The sequence below is a fragment of the Lethenteron reissneri genome, chromosome 24, assembly GCF_015708825.2.
Source record: "Lethenteron reissneri isolate LAM-NWPU_2019-01 chromosome 24, ASM1570882v1, whole genome shotgun sequence".
NCBI classification, from domain to species: Eukaryota; Metazoa; Chordata; class Hyperoartia; order Petromyzontiformes; family Petromyzontidae; genus Lethenteron; species Lethenteron reissneri.
Window position 1 is genome coordinate 14975503 of NC_083802.1, and position 20754 is coordinate 14996256.

General features: G+C 46.4%; 1 protein-coding gene across 1 annotated transcript in view; it reads left to right on the forward strand.

The window, feature by feature from the left end:
* The window catches only part of LOC133346657 (A disintegrin and metalloproteinase with thrombospondin motifs 7-like), an 89963-nt gene that overhangs the window by 25580 nt on the left and 43629 nt on the right, over positions 1-20754 (forward strand). The window contains 11 exon segments of the mRNA XM_061558397.1: positions 656-739; positions 1113-1237; positions 5930-6079; positions 6956-7102; positions 8903-9053; positions 11119-11172; positions 11174-11212; positions 13552-13697; positions 14852-15021; positions 17745-17878; positions 20544-20664. Of these exon segments, the coding sequence (XP_061414381.1) occupies positions 656-739; positions 1113-1237; positions 5930-6079; positions 6956-7102; positions 8903-9053; positions 11119-11172; positions 11174-11212; positions 13552-13697; positions 14852-15021; positions 17745-17878; positions 20544-20664 (1321 nt within the window).

Here is a 20754-nt window from a genome sequence, read left to right on the forward strand (position 1 = left end):
ATACTTTTTTTGCTGTACTGTTCATTTCATCGTTGCACTTTTAATTACGCGTTCATGGTCGCCGTTTGCGTGAAACTTTTTGGGTCATTGCCCTGGGCAAATCCATAGATGTCATATCTAAATCGCACCCCCAATTACACCGCCGTGAGTGAATGTTTCAAGTGCTATTTCCACCGATAGTATTAAACTGCAGTGGAGTGATTTAATAATCCTTTGAGGCACGACACTGAAGCGGTATTTTATATCAGCGACGCTTACAAAAAATTACAGACGCAGGGATTTCACTTAAATATTGGAGGATGCCAAAAAAATATTATTTAGTGTTATGATCTGTCGTCACCCCAGCTGATGCCTTTTGCTGCCAGTTTCAATCGCATATTTTACGACACGGTTTGAATCCCTACCTCACCTTAGCTGAGACTCCATCCCAGGGAACATGTCATTGTAAAAAATCATTTTAATCAAAGTCAATCCTTGAAATTTCAGCTGCCCTCAGAAATTGTGAATCCTTGAGAGCGTGTAGCAGAACCGCTCTCTTGCCATTTGTCTTCTGCCGGGTGTGCCTATAGTGACGGCTGGCATACGGCACGGGAGGAGAGAGAGAGAGAGTTTTAATGAGACCGGTGATTGAGCGGAGCTGGGGCTGCCCCCGCAGGTCGCCGGATTGTTTCGTGAACCGAGCATCGGGAACCTCATCAAGGTGGTCCTGGTGCGAGTGATCCTTCTTGAGCAAGAGGAGGTGAGGCCCGGACGCAGAGTGACCAGTGGAGGCAAGAGGAGGGGAAATATTCTTCTCTTCGCACCAAAGACGACGGCCACTCGGATTTCCCAGAGGAAATTCCACCCCCCATCCCTTTTTCTCTCTCTCTCTCGCCACCACCCAATTACAAGCTTTTATTTATTTAATTTCTTCCTGTTCCACCTTTGCAAATCTGAACGGACGTGAAAGTGGGCGCGTGCTCTGTATTAAAATAATAATAATTAATTGGCCACTCTTTAATTTATTATCATGCAGTTTGGTAATACCGGTTGAACAAAAAAATATGTATTTTACCGGTTGGTGTTTTTTTATCCCCCTGTATTTCCCATGCCTCTCGTTTGTGTGCAATTAGCAAGACCTGAAGATCGTCACGAATGCTGAGAAAACTCTGGCCAGCTTTTGCAAGTGGCAGAAAAACATTAATGTCGGAGATGATTCACACCCAAACCATCACGATGTGGCCATTCTTCTCACCAGGTACAAAGACAAATATTTCCCCATGTAGCCTTTAACACACTGTTGGAGCAAGCACTGCTTGCGACCACTTGTTAATGGCAGTATACTCACATACACACACAAGCCCAATATCCCCGGTACATTGCATCGATGAAGATGATTACTGTTTGCGAGCACCTATTAAGGGCTGCACGTTGCATGATGGAGTCATGTAACTATCGTCATGCCTGACCTGTGTTGCCAAATTGTTGCACCGGATACTTATTTAAAGCTGAATGGACCTAGGGGAGGCACACGACTGGTTTAGATATCCCTCAACACTGATGTTAGCCGACACTGAGAAATTGGTACTCGGTTTGCCGGGTTCATAGCGCAGTGGCACAAAGCATCGGGCCATCACTGCCCACGCATAAACACACGCTCGTGAGGGACTCGTAACAAAAACCCCCCAAAAATGTGGTCAGCGTGGGTCAATGTGACCGTCGTTGTTAGTTGACTATGCAGTGGCTATGGGACAAATTATTGCGTGAGCTCAAGTGTAGAGTATTGCAATATGTAAGCAATGAAACGAATTGTATACCGTGTTCTCGGAATTATAAGACACACTTCCCTCCACCTCCCTCGGTATTTTAAAGCAAAAGTTGGGGGAGTGTGCTTTATAATCCTGCGCGTGTGCGCGTGTGACGTACATATGCGCACATAAAAACAGGGTACACCAACATCAAAGACGTAGGTTGTTAGGTGCAAGGGTTGTTAACGATTATGATTTCACGAAGTTACAATCCTTGAAAATCCACTGCAGGATGACGGCCTCCCCATGCCACATCAGCCATTGGAGTTGCTTTAACTGTACTGACTACGCTGGTCAATACGGGTTGCTAAAATGCAGGACCATAGATCTATTCAGATATCACTCACCACTGATGTTAGCCAAGGCCTCGACACAAAAGTGTGGCTTTCTCTGTGTGCCTATGTTTGTTCTCTCTCTCTATGTATCTCTGTGATATCTGTCTGCTTATATGTCTGTCTATATGTCTCTAGTTCTGTGTTGTATCTCTCTCTCAAATTTAGCATTCTCAGGAAGAACGTAATCAACCAGGTAGGGTGTTGACTGTTATGTTATCCGACTCTGTTGTATTACATTACATTTCTAAGTATACTAGATTTGTGTTTCTATTTCATTTATACCTGATGATGATTGCTTGTGTTGCAATCGAAACGTCGTATGCTAGTATTTAATTTATTATTTTATCTTTATACGTGACTTTACAGAAAGAACCAAAGAGTAATCGAACTGAGGTTGCTGGGTTCACAGCTTGCAGCTCTACACACCATGCCACCGCTTCTCACCCACTGATACATATTTGATACGTGAAATACACACACATTGTATTTGAGTGCTGCATTCAGTTGGCAAGATTGTTATTCGACTAAGCGGAAACAATAACTATTGTCGCGTTCAATGCTTGTTCAACGTGCTAATGAATTTGTTTGGCTGTGTCGGGTGGAGGGTATCTAATGACACAGGTTTGGTCAGATCGTTTGCTTGGCCTAGGCCAAAGATCAGTTATGAACGAGAACTTGAAGAGAAGAGGACAGAAAGTGTACGGTTATGTTCAGACAGCTGTACGCACTGTGCCCGCTGAAACCAAAGTTATAGATGCGACCAAACTCCATCATTCAGCTCCGTGCAAAGAGGCGCCTCACGATTCATTCCCAATCCAAATAGTGTGTTCTTGCCCAGATTACCGCCGCAAACGTACTCCTTAAAAAAAAAGTGTTTTTTGAAAAGTGTTCTTCTTATAATATATGCGGCAAATTTCCTCATGCAACATATACATGTGGACGGGTTGTCAGGACCGTTCTGGATCAGATTACGGGTTGCAATGTTTGTTCTCTGACACCTTCATGCAGACCTATTTATTTGTACAAGTCACTCACTCCCATGGCAATGGGATTATTTGCAGTGAAGGGCACTGATGTCCCGGCAAGCAAATCAAGATATTTTTTTTTTGCTGGAGGTGCTTGACTTGAAATACTTGACTGGAGGTACAGTAAAACCTTGGATTGCGAGTAACTTGGTCTGCGAGTGTTTTGCAAGACGAGCAATAAAAAAAAATATTCATTTGATAAACGAGCGAGGTTTTGCAATACGAGTAGCACGTGTATACGCTTTGTCTGCCGAGCGTCACGTGATCACAACTGATATACGAGTGCTTTGGATTACAAACACGTTTCCGGAACGAATTATGCTCGCAATCCAAGGTTTTACTGTACTATAGTGCAGCTCATATATTGCGTAGCGGAGGCTGAGCAATGCCTGTTGTGCTGAGCGACATGGTACAAAAAACAACCTCACTGAACATTTCTTGCCTCTGTCACCCAGTGCTCATAATCGCGCACGCCACTGGATAAGGTACTCATTTTTGGCTGGGTGAACTCCTGAGAGGCCCAAGCAGGTTTCGTATCCACCTGTTACGTGGCAGGACCATGAGAGAATAGTGACCATTGGCGAGGTCTTCAACCAAGAATATTTGAGCACTGGTCGAGATGTTTGCATGCTCAGAAAACTGAACTGAACCCCACAGGATCATTGTGTGGATCTTCTCACTACCACACCAGAGATGCGTATGTGATAGCTTCTACACAGATGCACACGAGTACAAAGGCGGCAAAGAATCCTCTCATAGCCTACATTGAGTGTTGGCGCAAGTGTTCCTTTGCAAGGCCGGCATGGCGCTCGAAGATGGAGTGTGGCAAGTACTAGGACTGAACGTTTTGGGGAAGATATCTATACTCTTTGGTTCTTTCGGTAAAGTCACGTAGGTGAAAAAAATATAATTAAAATAAATAAATTAAATCACGACGTTTCGGGCGCAACACAAGCGCCCGTCATCAGGTGGGACAACCACAGCAAGAAACAATTGCTGAAATGGTCAAGAGAGCTGCTGCAAAACTAGAGGTTATATATGAGTTGGGGGGGGGGAGGCAGGGAGGGGAGGCAGAGGTGGGGGGGGATGGTGAGGCTGCTCGCGTACGGAGGAAAGGAGAACAAAGGGGGACGGGAGGGAGAACGGCAACTGCAGGAGTGGAGGTGGGGGCGGGGAAGCAAGCGGGGCTGGGAAGCTGATTTTCTGACAGATATTGCGATTGCGATTTGCGATTACATTTTTTTAAGTCAAGCTTCAGTTCAATATTCACTGTGTAATAGATTTAAAACATGTGATGGAGCATTACCACGTGATACTATCAAAATATGAACTGCTCTATATATGCTAATGCAAGGATGAGAACTTAAACGGTATGAATTGCTTCCAACGTGTATTTATTTAAATGTGTAATAGGGAATAAAACAATCAAAGATAGAACGATTGTTAAGTTAAATAAATAAAGTTATTAATATCAATTTTTTTTAACAATTCCAATAAAAAAGTAATAGGACTTTTCAAATCGCAAAAAATCTCAGCCTTCGCGATTTGCTAATCGCATTGTTTCAAATTGCGACTTCGATTTGAAATCGATTAATCATTCAGCCCTAGCAAGTACCACGCCTGGCCGGCCATTGCCTCCCCAGTGCGAATGTTTACGATGCCACACCAAGGAGGTTCAGGGGCAATTCGAATATCACTCGCTACGAATGTTAGCCGTGGCTGGGAATTGAACTCACATTGTTGGGTGCACAGTTCCGTTCCCCGGCCCACCCCGGCCACCGCCTTATTTGAAATGAGGACAATTGTTTATATGAAAGGAAAAATAAACAACGCATAATGGTAGATTAGAAGACGAACCTATTTTTCTTTGAAGTAAGTTTCCCTGCAGCATGTAAAGCACTTCAAAGCAAAGACACGAAAAATGCTGTAAAATGCATAATAATACCATTTCAAAGATGATAATGGTGGTGCACGGGTAGCTCTGGAAGCTATCATTTTGTATATAATCTCAAAGAAGTGAGCCAAGATCAGTAAAATCGTGGATATGAATCTGGTTTTCAGCCATCGGTGATTAACCTGGGTTCTGAAGTGTAGCCATTTGATGTTTCTTGGTCCAGTCACAAACTGCTGTCTTGATTTTAATTATTCTAGTTCTGAGATTTACACTTTCTGAGTTGACAGGCGTGCAGCGAACACTATTCCGGGCATGTAAAGGTATAGCCACAGTGCAGGATTATGTTAGTGACTCACAATTAGGTCTTTGCCATCATCTGTCTGGGTCATACTTTGACTCGTAGTTGTACACAGCTAGTTGTCAGAGTTTTGAACAGATAGTTATTGTATCATGATGATGACACTGATGATGACAGTACTAACAGTTATGATAATGTTCATAATAATTATGAAGACGTCAGTGATAATCACGCTGATGAAAATTATGATGAGACATATTATGATGCAACGATGATAATGATGTGTTTGATTGATGATGATGATGATGATGATTCAATGATGACTGTGATCAATTTGCTGATGATCATGACACTTATGATGATGATAATGATGATGCAAACAATAAAATGCTGCTATCTGATGCTGATGTTAATACAATTATGATATTGATAATTTTTTACAATGATGCCGCCGATGATGACAAAGAGGATTATGACAGTGATGATGATGATGATGACGACGACGATGATGATGCTAAGAACAACGATGATTATGATGACGACGACGATAATAACGATGGTGACATGCGGTGCCGATCTTTCGCCCCAAGGAGGGAGCTGTGCGCGGGACGGGGTGAACCGTGCGGGACCCTGGGTCTGTCGCACCTCTCGGGGATGTGCGTCCCGCAGCGCAGCTGCAACGTGAACCAGGACATGGGCCTGCCCCTCGTCTACACGGTGGCGCACGAGCTGGGGCACAAGTGAGAAACGCCGCGATCACCCACACGGTTCCACCGCGCCTCGACCTTGCACCACCGCATTTGCTTGCCGGGCTCAACCTACCACCCTCCGTCCTGCGCTCACCACCCGCCACTCATCGTCTTTACTTTGGTTTTCCAAAAGCACTCCAACCTCCTCCTGTCCTCTGTATGTCATCATTTGTATTCAACGTTGCCTTAAGGAACTGCGCCAAGTATACATACTCTGGTTTGTTTACAGTTGTGTTCCTCCAACAGAAATGTTAGATTGCAAAGTAATTTTTTTATAACTGCTTGTTTGTGTTTAGTTTGTTGTCCCCCGCCTCCCAGTACCCCCGATTAGCACGGTTGGCTACGTACGGCATGAAAGAAGGTCAACATACATACATTTGAAGTTCAACAACATACATCACCCAACATCATCCACCACTCACTGATGCTGGTGTTAGTGTTGTTGGTGATGCGAGTAACTCTGGTGGTGGTGGTGGTTATAGTGGTGGTGACTGCTGCTGCTAGTGGTTACAGTTGTGGAAGTTGTAGTGGTGGTGGTAGTAGTGGCGGTGCTTCTGGTGGCGGTGTTAGTTTAAGTGATCTTGTTGGTGTTGGTGGTGATTGTGATGATGATGATGATGCTGATATCGCAGATTCTGGCGGCGGTCGTGACAACTTTGATGCCGGTGGCCGTGTTTGATGCCATACCGATTCTGCCAGTAGCGGTCGGTGCTGATTCCGGTCTCGGTGACACTTGCTGGCGGTTGCAGTCGCAGGTGGCGGCAGCGGCACCGGCACCGTTTCCGGCGGTTGTTGCAGCTCGGATTCTGCTGCCAGTGCTAATATTGGTTGTGGGTGACTCGCCACCGTGGTCATGTCGGCGTGCAGCCTGGGCATGCGCCACGACGGGCAGGGCAACGATTGCGAGCCCGGGGCCCTGGGCCACCCGCTCGTCATGGCGCCGCACATCGTCTACGACTCGGCCTCCCTGGGCTGGTCGAGCTGCAGCCGGCAGTACATCACGCGATTCCTCGAGTGAGAGCCCATCCTCCTCCCCCATGCCGCAGCGCAGGGCCCACTTCTGTCTGCTCCGATCGTTCGAAGGATTTTAATCCTCGGTCGCTGGGCCGTTGAGATGTCACGTCTCTTTTCCAAGAGAGATCTGGGTGTATATGTATTTATGTATGTCTGTTGGACTTCTTTCGCACCGTACGTAGCCAACCGTGTCAATCGCAGGTTGCTGAGCGAAAGCCCAAAGGCCGAAAAATAACGAGCGAACGGCAACAAACGGTGCCGTGGAAGTTGCAATCGATAATTAGTGAATACCGTTTATGAATTGAGCGAGGTGCTAAGAATTCGGGGAAAGAGACGATGGGATGGAAGCATGGAGAGTCGAGCAGCGCGTGGAAAGAAGCAGAAAGAGAAGTGGTGCGACCTGCAGTGCGGTGGTTGAACACTGTGTGGGTGAGATGAAACAGTGAGTGTCTGGTAGACCGAGATCCCAACATGGGCATTGGAAATGCGGAAAGTTCATAGAAACGGTAACCGTGGTAGTAGCGATAAATAAGTCAGAAGGATGTGACTGACCACTGCTGAGTAATTGACCAGAGTGAATCAATGTGCAGTGCTGGATCATCAGTGAACTATACATTTTGAAGGACAAAGCATTTACTGTACGTTCGTACGGTCTGAGGCAGTGAAATCCAGCAGTTTATTAAACCTGAAACGGGGGGGGGGGGGTACGGTTTTCATCTTTTCATTTAAAACAGATGCCATAACGTCTCGCGTACGATCCGCCGTATCAAACTTCAAAGGAGACACAATTTCGTGAACGTGAACAGTCATTTCCAGTGGAATAAAAAGAGGTACAGGTTGTGTGAAGCAGCTTTGGCCGATTTTAAAGGCTACGTGCAACACCGATGACAATAGACAACTGCTGCAACGGCAATTTAGACAGCTGGCTGTTATGCCTCGAAGGTAATTGTCCTTGGACAAAAATAAACCGACTTGAATCGTTCCAAGTAAACCCAATCCACCGGTGCTGTGTTTGTAGATACTGACAGGGCCGACATGCTCGGAGAATAAACAGGTGGCACGGAAATGTTATGCAGCATCCCGAAGGACTTCACTTCATTTCCCCTCTCTGTCTCCCCGGTCCCAAAATAATGACCATTATAAAAGCACATTAGTGCTAATATTAGCATTGATACATTAGCAGAGTATTGCTCTGGGGCCTAATTAACCCGTCAACGCCCTCACATCTGCTTATCGGGCGAATGCCAAACCGCCACAGCGAGTGTGAAGCATAATATAGCGTGAACTGCCTTTGACCACATCACCCAGAATCCGCCCGATTCTTGTCAGATCTTGGAAGACCACCAGGGTTGAGCGTGGATAGCGTCTGGCATGGGGTGACCATCATCTACAAAAACAGTTCATTCGGCGATGCTGCTGGCAGTGGTGCACGAGCGCAATAAAAAAAAAACACTCGCCGCCAATAACACCTTACCACCTTAAAATAAAAAATATGTTTTGGTGACGCATTGGACAATGGCCATTCATCATGCCCACAACAGGTTCCCATAGGGCTGCGAGTCTACGTGGTGGGTAGCAGAAAGGCAGATCAGCAAAATTCATTGTTGTTCTGGACTATGTTCCGACATAAATGCTCCCCGCATTAACCATCCTGCATTCACCAGCGTGGTAAAGTACGGTGATGGGGAAGCCCTCGTCCAGCAGTGGATTGGTGCATATGTAGATGCACAACAGTCAGTGCTTAGTGCACCACACACAATCAAAAATCTCTCGCTGTTTCACGCCTCTGTCCGACACCAGCCGGGGATGGGGCCACTGCCTGAACGACTGGCAGAGCCACCACTTTGTCCCCACGGGGATGCCCATGGTGCCACCCGGAGTTCTCTACGATGCCAACCACCAGTGCCGCCTGCAGTACGGCACCACCTCGGCCCACTGCCCCAGGATGGGGGTGAGTTTCCGGCGCAGCGCCTCGCTAATCGGCGGGGGGCCTCCCGCTCTGGCGTCGCGCCGCAACGCCGCGCCAGCCAGGGCTTAAATTTGTTACCTAATGTTTCTAGGGTTTCTTCTATGTATACATGTATGTATACTCTTAGTTCTTTCGGTAAAGTCACGTAGGTAAAAGATGAAATTAAAATTAATAAAAAATAAAATAATAAAATCACGACGTTTCGGAGGCAACACAAGTCTCCGTCATCGGGTGGGACCGTCACAGCCAGATTTGCTGCATCACAAATCACGACGTATGGAAATACTTGATGCAGCAAATCTGGCTGTGACGGTCCCACCCGATGACGGAGACTTGTGTTGCCTCCGAAACGTCGTGATTTTATTATTTTATTTTTTATTAATTTTAATTTAATTTTTTACCTACGTGACTTTACCGAAAGAACTAAGAGTATGAATCCTTGCAGTCACGAAAGCTTCAAATCTAGAACATGTATGTATGTTGAATTTATTTCGCACTTTATGTAGCCAACTGCGCTAATCGAAGGTGCGGGGAGGAAGGACAACAAACTAAACACAGTTTATTAAGAAAAGAGTTTTCAATCTAGACTTAAAAGTGCTTATCTCCAGTGGCGTCCTAATATAGGAAGGAAGAGCATTCCAGACGGCCATTATGTATGTATGTTGAACTTCTTTTGCACCGTACGTAGCCAACCGCGCTGATTTGAGGTGCCGACTGCAGTAAGCATATGATTCGTAGCCAGAGCCACTAGTGGAGAGGGACATCGGACGTGGTGTGCACGGTATGGAAATATCTTCCTCGTAAGAAGATCCGGACGGACCTATCTGAAATTAATTCCAGAGTAGCGCCAACTTAACCTCCAGAACACTTATGTTTACACCTCACGTCTTCCTAACCTTTGACCTCCCACCTTGTGACCGTTTTCAAATAACACGTAACCCTCTTAATGCTTCTTACTCTCCGGCCCGGTGTTAATGCAACTGGTGCCCTAGATTGAGAAAGAGCACCCTTTGAAAGGGTGATTGCCCTATGCTATTAATATAATCTACCGAATAGCAGTGGCACAGTGGTTCTCACACTGCACTATAAAAACAAATGTTCTCAATGCCAATACATTTTTGGCGTCACCCCCTTCACTGACTTATGCTCTGGGTAGTTGTCAAAGTGTCCTACCCCCTAAGGACAGGCCTGCATACAATTTGACCATCTACCCTATATGGCTCTTGCTGTTTTCTCAGCTGTATTTCCAATTCCTGACATGTGTCACCAGCACGCTGCCAAAGCTGACATATCCGAAAGTGCTGACATTTAAACGTCTGATTTTCACACGCAGTGTGCATAATAAATATTTAAAGACGATTTGTGAGATTAAGTCCTTCCTTTCATTGTAATATGTGAAATTTAATTTATTGTTCTTGAACTCGAATAATTTTCTAATCAACCCACCAGGCTTACTCGTAGGCTCATTATTTTATATCCTTGACCAATGAGATCACTATTTTTTGGCTGCAAGGCGTTAGGAGATAATAATCCAATAACCGGGTTTGATGGCATGAATGGACTGCGTGACTGAGCTGGTCTCTTCTTGTTCCCCTATCAATGTGACAATGAGAAATGGCCCTTTTATCTCACGTGTGCTACAGCGATATAGGATTGCTGAGCGTTATATCTCTGTGTGAAAGTCCACCTAGGGCAGTGTGTGGTTGATGGGTATGTGACTGTTGTTTACACTCAATCACAAGAGCTTCGGGGGCTTTGTCCCAAATTTATATGGCCCAAATTTATATGGCCCTATATATTCACGCAGAGATCCTGAAGTGTTGCCATTTGCACTAACAAGCTTTTGAAAACGAACCATAAATGAACGCTTGTGGCTGTAATTGCTCTTTGGTTTCCCATTTATTTTATTTTCCCAGCCCCCAAAGTTTCGTTGTTTGTTTTTCCCTTTTCCAGTTCACCTCTCCAGAGCCTTCCACACACCCCTTTGGCTTTTTTTCCCCACGCCATCTCCTCCCTCTCCCTCTCTTCCCCCTGCCCCCGCCGACAGGATGTCTGCCGTGCGCTGTGGTGCGAAGTGGGAACCGCGTGCTACTCCAAGTACTGACGCCCCGGTGGACGGCACGTGGTGCGGCGACAACAAGGTGTGCGGCTGCCCTGCACGGCACCCAGAGATGCGCGACGCGGGTCCCCATAATCACATGACCGGCGCCGCCAAAGGCTGTGCGGCACAGTCCGAGTTCGATTCCCAGCCACAGTCAACATCAGTGGCGAGGGAAACCTGAACTGGTCCCAGACCAACACATTCACCAACGCATACTGACTGGCAAGGTGAAGTACGGTCAAACAAGCCCCATAGGGCGCCACGGTGGTGAGATGTTAACTACCTCGCTTGGTATACAGGAGGTTGTGGGTTCGATCCCGACCCTGACGCCTGTTGTCAATTTAGGGTTTCCATGTTATCCCTGTGGTCGTGTGGATTTTTATGCGGGTCTGGTTTTTCCCTCCACATTTAGAAACACGTGTTTCTAAATGTGGAGGGAATTTGGCTGCTATAAATTTCCAGACGATAAGCCACATCATTGAGCTTTTATTTGTGGCCAGGTCACTTCTGAAAAAGAGTGATATAGCTCAGTGGGCCTGACCTGGTGAAATAAGAAAATGCCTTAAAATAAATAGTTATGATCGACATTCAGTGGGGAGGCCTTCATCAAGCAGTGGATTAACAAGGGGCAGCAGTGCGAAAGCACAACCTGAGGCTGAACAATAGGGCAGTAAGATCAACACTTCATAATATGCAGGGGCATTTGTATTCACACCCTCAGTGTAACGCCACGTGAGTAGGACGAGACTCAAAATAGCGGACTTTGGAGGTCAAGTTGGTGTCGGCCGTGTAATTGCTGCTTCTGTCAAATTGTTTTGACAGAGGGAAGGAAGTGATCGCAAGGCACGGTGGCATGCATGACATTAGTCACGATGACCTCTGTAATTCGTATTTTAGGGCCTCTTCTGCCAAAAGGAGAAGCTGTCTCTGAATAGGAAGGGAGGATTGCTATTCTTAGGGAAGCACGGATCCCTAGGTTACTTTATCATTGCTGCCTCCTAACTGAAAATCGTACACTGTAGTAAGCTAGCATTTCAGCAATTGTTCCTCCAATTTAATTGATGCGCGTAGTGCAAAAGCAATCAAATCGTAAAGTTACTTACATTATACATTTGTCAGGAAAAAAATAATCGGTAGATATACATTTAGCATAATCCGCCTGCGTGCATCTCGTGTCCGTGGTGCAACCTTTCACGTGAACATTTCCGCTAGATTATTCGCATGGCTCATCCATTTTTTTGAAGCAATATTATTTACATGTGTAATGCGGGCGTAAATGGGCGGGGCGGATATGACGATCCGAGAGGGAGGAGTCAGGGTGACGTGGGGGAGAAGTTATAGTGGGGAGACAGGAAGCCATCTGGGGCAGTCGGGGGAGTGAAGGGTGGTGAACACGTTGGGTGGTCGCCGTGCCTCAGCCTGGTGGCTGAGGGGCTCATGACGGCGCCAGCCAGCGGGGTGGAAGAGAGAGTGGAGGATTGAGGTAGGAAGTGGCGAGATAGCCACAGAGGCCACGAAGGGCTGAGGTAGGAAATGGCGAGATAGCCACAGAGGCCACGAAGGGCTGAGGTAGGAAATGGCGAGATAGCCATAGAGGCCACGAAGGGCTGACATTGGGAGGTGGCGAGATCGCCACGCACGGAGGAACAGGGAGCAGAGATGGAGCTGCTGTGGGAGCAGCCAGAGGGCTGCACCAAGAGCCTGCAGCGGAGCTGCAGGAGCGTGGAAGGCTACGGGAGCGAAGGCAGATGTGGGGCTGCCAGGGAGAGAGTCTCAGGAGGAGTGCCGTGTGGGAAGGAGAACGCGAACCCCAAATAAAGGACACGGAGTCAGCAAGAAGTGTCTGAGTCCTTTTATTACACATGGAAACATTCAATTAAAAACTCACTTCCCAACCGAAACACTCAGTTGTTCCTGAATCAACGCCCGTTAATATACAGTGTTATAAGCCAATGAGATATTACAGAACAGTTTATGTCTTTCCACTCTCACCACCACTCCAACTCTCAATGTACATCCATATGTGTGTGGTTGCGTGGGTGTGTTGGTCCATGTGTGTGTGTGCATGTGTGCTTGTGGGGAGCGGTGGTGTAGTGGTTAGCGAACTGCGTTCTATTCCCGCTCACAGCCAGCATCGGTGACAAATAACTAAACCGATCCGGGCCTCCCCTAGGTCAACTCAGACTTAAAATGAGTACCTGGTGCGGTTAGTAAACATCATTGGGGAGTCAAAGCCAGCCCGGCGTGGCGCTGGATACCCACCCGCTCGCGTGCCAATACCAGCCTTAATAGTTGCTACACGCTACCAGCACCTGCCCCCCAACAGTGTCAAACGTGATACATGATACGGGGGGGATATTTGCCTTTGTGCGATGCCAGTGGTGCGTGGGAGGAGAGTGCGTGGCGGCGGGGACGTGGCCCATCCACGTGCGCGGCGCGTGGGGTCCCTGGAGCTCCTGGTCGGTGTGCTCGCGAACGTGCGGCGCCGGCGCCCAGAGCATGGAGCGGCATTGCAACAACCCCACGTGAGATTTGCTCCTCACCCCCCCCCCCACCTCACATCCCCCCCGTCCACCCACCCACCTCCCCCAACTCCCCCGATTCCATCAGCTTCCGGCGGCAGTCAGTGACCACAGAGATTTACACCATTGGAACCTCATTTGCCAGTAAAAAATTATGATAATTAGTTTTTTAGCCTTCTATCTGGCGCCTTTTGGCGTCATCTGGTCCAACCCATGTGAGACTAGGCTCTAAGGAAAGCTGTCTCGGGTGTGGACCAATCAACTTCAAGGACAGTGCATTATGAATACAGGTATTGTGGTCTATGCAAACATGACTCCTTGTAAAAAAAGGTGTCAGTTTTGTTGCCAGATAGAAGGGTAAAAAACAATTATCACCACAGAGATGTCGCGAAGCAAGACGACAGAGTTAGTGCATGCCACACACGGCGAGGTTTGTTGGGTGCCTGGCTGATTGTTGACTCCGAACGCTCCTTATCCCCTCACCAATGGAGCCGATTTCGTTTGTCGATTTTTGTTTTTGTCCCGATCGCTTTACCACATTGCTGTAATTTAGTTTTTTGTAATTTTGGCGGTCAAGATCACTCTTGCAAATGAGACTCCTCTCCCGGTCTCTTGAGTTCTCACCTGGTTACACGAATTGAACTTGAAACTTGATTACGTCCCTCTCTTGAACGTGCATTTGTATCAATTGAAGGGGCCACACTGAATGTCAATGTTGGCGGAATTTTCACTGAAGCCTGCGGCCGTTTGTCTCTCAGTTGCAGAATTGTGGCTTTGGACAAAAAAAAAACAACACGATGTTATTTACTGTCAGAATGTGGATAAACACGTTGTAGTGATTTTTGAAATTAATTACTTCCATGAAAGTGATGAATACATGAAATGCCACTGGGCGACCGAAATAGACCAGCTAAATTCAGGCGTGAAACTTTGTCAATGCGTCACGGGGGTAATTTTCTCCTTCTGGCTGCTTGTTGCTGACAACAGGCAATTTTGATTCTTTGGGCCTGTGCTCAGCAACCGTGATAAAAAAAAAAGTTAATAAAAATAAAAAAACACACAGTGACGTGTTCCACCGCAGCGGCGACGTTTGACGGCATCGGTGTCAGTGGCGGGGGGGTCGTAAATGCGACGTGCGGGTGCCGTGTGCCACGCAGCCCGCGATTCGGAGGAGAATACTGCACGGGCGACTGGCGCCGGTACCGCGTGTGCAACACCGAGGCCTGCCCCCTCAACGGCACCTCCTTCCGCCAGCTGCAATGCAGCGAGTTCGACAAGGTTCCCTACAGGCGGCAGATGTACACCTGGCTGTCCGTGCCGTACCCCGGTATGTTGATGGCGTGACGGTCTCCCGACAACTTGGAGCTGCGCATTTTTAAATCTGGTACTACTCTTCGTGTTTAGTTCGTCGTCCTTCTTCCCCCTCCCGCACCTCCGGTTAGCACGAGTGTCTACGTATGGCGCGAAAGAAGTTCAAATTTTCTTGCTGTGGATTTCACACCTGATGACGATTGCTTGTGTTGCAGTCGAAACGTCGCGAGAATTTTTATTGTTTTATATTATTTTATTTCTCTTCTACGTGACTTTACCGAAAGAACCAAGAATATAAGTTCAACATATGTACATACATCTCTGCCAATGAACTGCACGTGGCAGTTTTTTTCTTTTCTTCCAAAAAAGTTCGCCAAGCCGAGATTCGTCATTTACGTTTCACACTTTGGTTCCATCTGGTCTCATGCAGTCTGTTCACGTGCATTTTAAATAATTGAATACCTCAGGTGAGATTTGCTGGAACTGAACGATGTAGAGTTTGAGTAAAGAATAAGTGATTTCACGCGATGCTCATCTTTTGTTAACACCTTTAACCCAGCGCTGGAAATTCCATATTCCCATGGTGGGGGGGGGGGGGGGCATTTATTCCATATAACAACCGCTGTTGACTTCCTCATAAAGTGGTCATTTTTTTATTGGCTCCAGAGAGATGACGAAGGGATGAGTTATTCCACTACCCCGAGATTTTAACTCAAAATTTCCCGAGCGCGAGCTACACACGCTACCGCTTCACCACTTGTTCGAAATGTGGAGTAAGATAATACAAAAAAAAACAGTCAGCACATTTCCAATTTATATCCTTCTTGAGTTTCCCCATCCTTGATTCAGCCAATTCTACGGTCGCACTTCAAATAATCGGCTTATTTAAATTGTACATTTACCACGTTTTATTTTTTAATGCATAAAGTTTCGTGGCTAACAGCGGAAAGAGCCGCGAAATGCGACATTCATGCAATGTTCCTTCCAATCGTTGGCACGGAGTCACGTTGAATTGCGTTGAGAAACGATTATTGGCGAAGCTTTGGCAGTGATAGGATGCGCCCACCAGCTTCCCGTCAGCCAGTGATGGATAAAACTACGGACGTCCTTGATTTAAAGCCATTATGGGACCCTCCTTTTCAGCTCAGGCTCCCTTAAAAAGTATTTATGATTGAACAGGAATCAGTTCGTCGAGTTGTAACGTAGTAACTTGTGCACAGTCGTTAAGCAATCTAAAATTGCAAAGTCAGTTTCGCAAATGACGAAATCTCGTATTCATAAGTTCAAAATCATTCGACCAGTATATACGGGGTATAATTTCGAAGATAATGATAGTTTGAGAGGAATTTGGCTTATTTATGAATTATGTCAATGGTTTGACACGTACATGAAACTGAATGTACGATCCCTATCACATCGGGGATGAAAAATGTCATCTTCTCAGTACGTTCTGCACCACTGTATCTTCTGAGAATTTCTCCTTTATTTTCGAAAGGTGAACAGAATGTGAATCGCATTGACAATTGGTTGGCATACTATACCCACGTAAAATTCCACCTTATGATTATACCAAAATTGCGGAAGTACCACGAGGAAAAATAGACAGTTTTCCCCTAGGCAAAAGAAGTAAAGCATACAATTGCTGGGCATACTCTTAGTTCTTTCAGTAAAGTCACGTAAGTAAAAAATGAAATAAAAATTAATAAAAATAAAAACAATAAAATCACGACGTTTCGGAGGCAACACGAGCTTCCGTCTTCAGGTGAAACTGTCACAGCTTGTGTTGCCTCCGAAACGTCGTGATTTTATTGTTTTTATTTTTTATTAATTTAAATTTCATTTTTTACCTACGTGACTTTACCGAAAGAACTAAGAGTATGAATCCTTGCAGTCACGAAAGCTTCAAATCTAGAATTACTGGGCATTGGAATAATTGAGATGAGATGTCACGTGAGACGCTTTGTATTTTTGGGGCATCTAAGTGCATGATAAATTAAAATCCTTATCCTTTATTCTAATGTTGACTAAACTAAAAAAAAAATCTTATCTTACCAGGTAAGGCCCACTGAGCTATATAACTCTTTCTCAGACGTGACTTGGCCACAAATGATAGCTCAACAGAAGCAGCTTATCATGTGGACATTTATAACAGCCAAATACTCTAAATGCATGTTTCTAAATGTGGAGAGAAACATTCGAGGACCCAGAGAAAAATCCACACGACCACGGGGAGAAGATGCAAACTTTAAATATTCAGGCGTCAGGGTCGGGATTAAACCCACGACCTCCTGAAAACCAGGCAAGGTAGTTAACATCTCGCCTCAGCCACAGTGCCATGCAACCCAAACTTTGGACCACATAGTAAACCGCTGTCAGCTGCGCTCTTTCAACAGACGAGGAATAGCAAAACGACACACACTCTCTCTTGACCCCGACATTTGGCATTCATCTCCCGAACACATTGCTGCCACACACTCATAGAGTAATGGAATAGAATTCCTCGGCGAGCGTGTGAGTGGGACGGTGCCACGAGCTGCGTTAGTAGTCGTAGCCATCGTTCACCCACCTATCACCGGTGCTTAGACACCAGTTGACCTTGGCGAAAACAAATGCAAAAAGGTGGTGGACTCCGTTGGTTTCAGGTCAGGCTTGAAATATCCCCCGTCGCTGTGCGCAAAGTGGAGCCCCTTGATCCCCTTGTTCCCCGTGTTCCCTGCCGACCGTTTCCATGGCGAGCAGATAACCCCTGCGAGCTGCACTGCCGCCCCAAGGATGGCCGCTTTTCAGAGCGGCTGAGAGACTCGGCTGCCGACGGCACGCCGTGCGGCCTGCCCTCGGAAGGCCTGAGCATCTGCATAAACGGTATCTGTAAGGTATCGCCACGTCCGCAACCGTCTGTCCTCACTCTCTCGCTGTTGTTAAGATATAAAAATAATGTTTTTTTTTTACTTTCACGTTCCAAATATCGATTCCTCGGTTTGCGTGCATCGCTTTGCGTTTTTATACGCGTGGCGAATGTCCTCTCCGAAGTAGGACATCATGGTGCTGCTCTGTGCCACCGAAGTGGACGCTGATAATGTCGTAGTCCGGTGGTATAGGGGGGGGGGGGAAGGGAAAAACAAAATTAAAACACCTCCGTTGGTCTCATCGCACAATAAATATATTTTATTAGCCTGGCAGCCAATTGGTCTTCCAGACCAATGTGGTCCGGCAGCATTTGTTTAAAGTATGCACACCATGGATTGGTTGTCAAACTTATGATGAGCAGAGCCATTCTCGTGACACACACACTGCCGCATTGCGGCTGTTGTCGGTGAGAGCACTCCTCTAACTGTGCAGGGTGTCACATCCAGGCAGTATGTCTCCTCTAGATTCCTTCCACATGCAAAACTATTTAAGAAAACATTTATTCAAGCACGACCCTCCTGAAACGGTTTTGACATCCATTCATGCATTTTGGGGTAAACATCGGTCCAGAAGACCCATTGGCTGATGGACTAGAATGGAGTATTTTTTTTACGCAGCGAGACAGATTTTAGTCACTTGTTGCCCACACTGGAGGGCAGCGGCACCATCGTGGTTCGTGCCAAGCGCAGCTCCAACTCCTGTTATAGTAGCTGTTGTGTGTGAGCTACCAGTAGCAGTGATATACCACCAAGGAGATTGAACTTGGGTTGCCCAAAGGGACACTTTAGGTGATGCAGGACCCATCCCAGCAGCCCTCTAGTGCCAGTCCTGCTCAGCACGCTGCGCCATGAACCTGGCTATCTGAGTTTGATTTCCTGCCACGGCCAACATCAGTGGCACAGTGACATTTAAACCGGTCCTGGGCCTCCTCCCCACCTTTACTGACCCGCACTGACCAGAATGGTGAATTACGGTCAAAACAACCTCTAAGACCGAGAGGGCCTGGGGAGGCATACATCCAGCAGTAGATAAACAAGCGGCTGTGTATTATCACAACAGGACCCACACTGCTCCGCAGCAGCATAATGCGTGTTTTTTCCTGGGTAAACAGAGATACACTATCTATACACTATCTGGCGGTTGCAAATGAGCTCCGCTCTCTTTGCCTGTCCGATTGCCGTTGCCACTGACGTGTAATTGCAGGCTTTTGGGCCGTGTTGACTTCATGTGTATGCTCAGTGATCGTCAATATTCCCGGCGTTTAAGGAACAAGCGTTCATTTGGCACAATTTGACCAGTTAAACTGCAATAACGTGCGTGCCATTCAATGCAACACAAGAACATCCGTAGACTGTATCAAGAAGGTTCTGAGATTATAGTCAGGACCATGAGGTCATCTGCATGGTATTTTGTGTTGTGCAAATACTCGTTATAAGTGCAGCGCCAACTCGTGCTCATTCTTCGTAGCATCATTCGTCAAGGATGTTTCCTTTCATCACGTGTGTATGATAATCATTACAATAATTTTGATTGGCACAATAATATTAAAGCAAGTGTATGCCATGTCCGTCGTTGACAAATCGCACCAGTTCGTTTTGCAACACCGGAAGACGGAATCTCGGGAATTATTAATTCACACAATATCCAGCGGCTGCCCACACTGAAAACTAGAAAGGGTCTCCGTGCACAAATGAGCAGCATGGTGACAATAGTCATTCGTCTCTCCCCAGGACGACCACGGTTGACTTTCCACAGGGTGGTAATCTGGTTTTTTTTTCTATCAATCTTGAAGGCACTATGGGACGAATCAACCCTTGACTATGTTGAAATTCACCCTCATGATGCATTTAATACAATGACGCACGCTATGCATATGCCTCCTCCTCCTCCTCATAAGATGCACGAGCAACCTGTGATGAGGTGCCGCAGGGATTGAGATCTGCTCGGCAAATCCGTTTTTGCCCTTGCACTTAACACCCACGCGAGCCGCGCACACGCAAAGGCTCTACTCAGTATAATATGCTGATTATTTTCTGCACATTTTAATTTAGTTTTTCACACAAGCCCCGTTTTTGTAACGAAGGATAAACGACACGTAATGCTGTTAACGCACGGAGTGATGGTGTTTTGGTTCATGCACTACACCATACAGCCGTCGGAGATTAATTTCCAGGCACGGCTTACATCAGTGGCAAGTGATATCTCAACAGGTCTTGGGTCACCCTTTCACCAACCACCGCCGTTTAGCTTAGGTTTAGTATAGCTCAACAACCCCCCAGCGGTGGATTGATTGAGAGCTTTAAATTACAGCTTGTATTATTGTTGTAATAACAGGCCATCGGTTTTTACATGGTGTCATCACACGATGTAATTGCGATCTGAAAAGGTGGCGCTTGTGTTTTATAAGGTGACGCGCAATGAAAATGTAGGGGAAAATTATCGGTCAATTGGTTGCAAAATAACATCAATTCACCTATCTTCTTGCCACAAATGTGTTGGTTAAATCTTTCGCTTTGAGTGCCGGTCAATTCAATGCAAAATAAATAATTGTCTGCCCGTATTACTCTTCAAATAAGACGTCAAGGGGTGAGAAATCAAATGAGTGTTTTTTTCTTTTTTTCCTGCCTGTAGAAGCTGGGATGTGACTTTGTGATCAGCTCCCTGGCCACGGAAGACCGCTGTGGCGTCTGCAAAGGCGATAATTCCACCTGCAGAACCATCTCGCGAAACTTTGATCTACAGGAGGGATTTGGTAAGCCTCAACTCTTTATCCGTTATTCGTGGGGCTTTCGTATATCTCACGGTTAATGGCCACCTGTGAACGACGTCAGCATTAATTCTG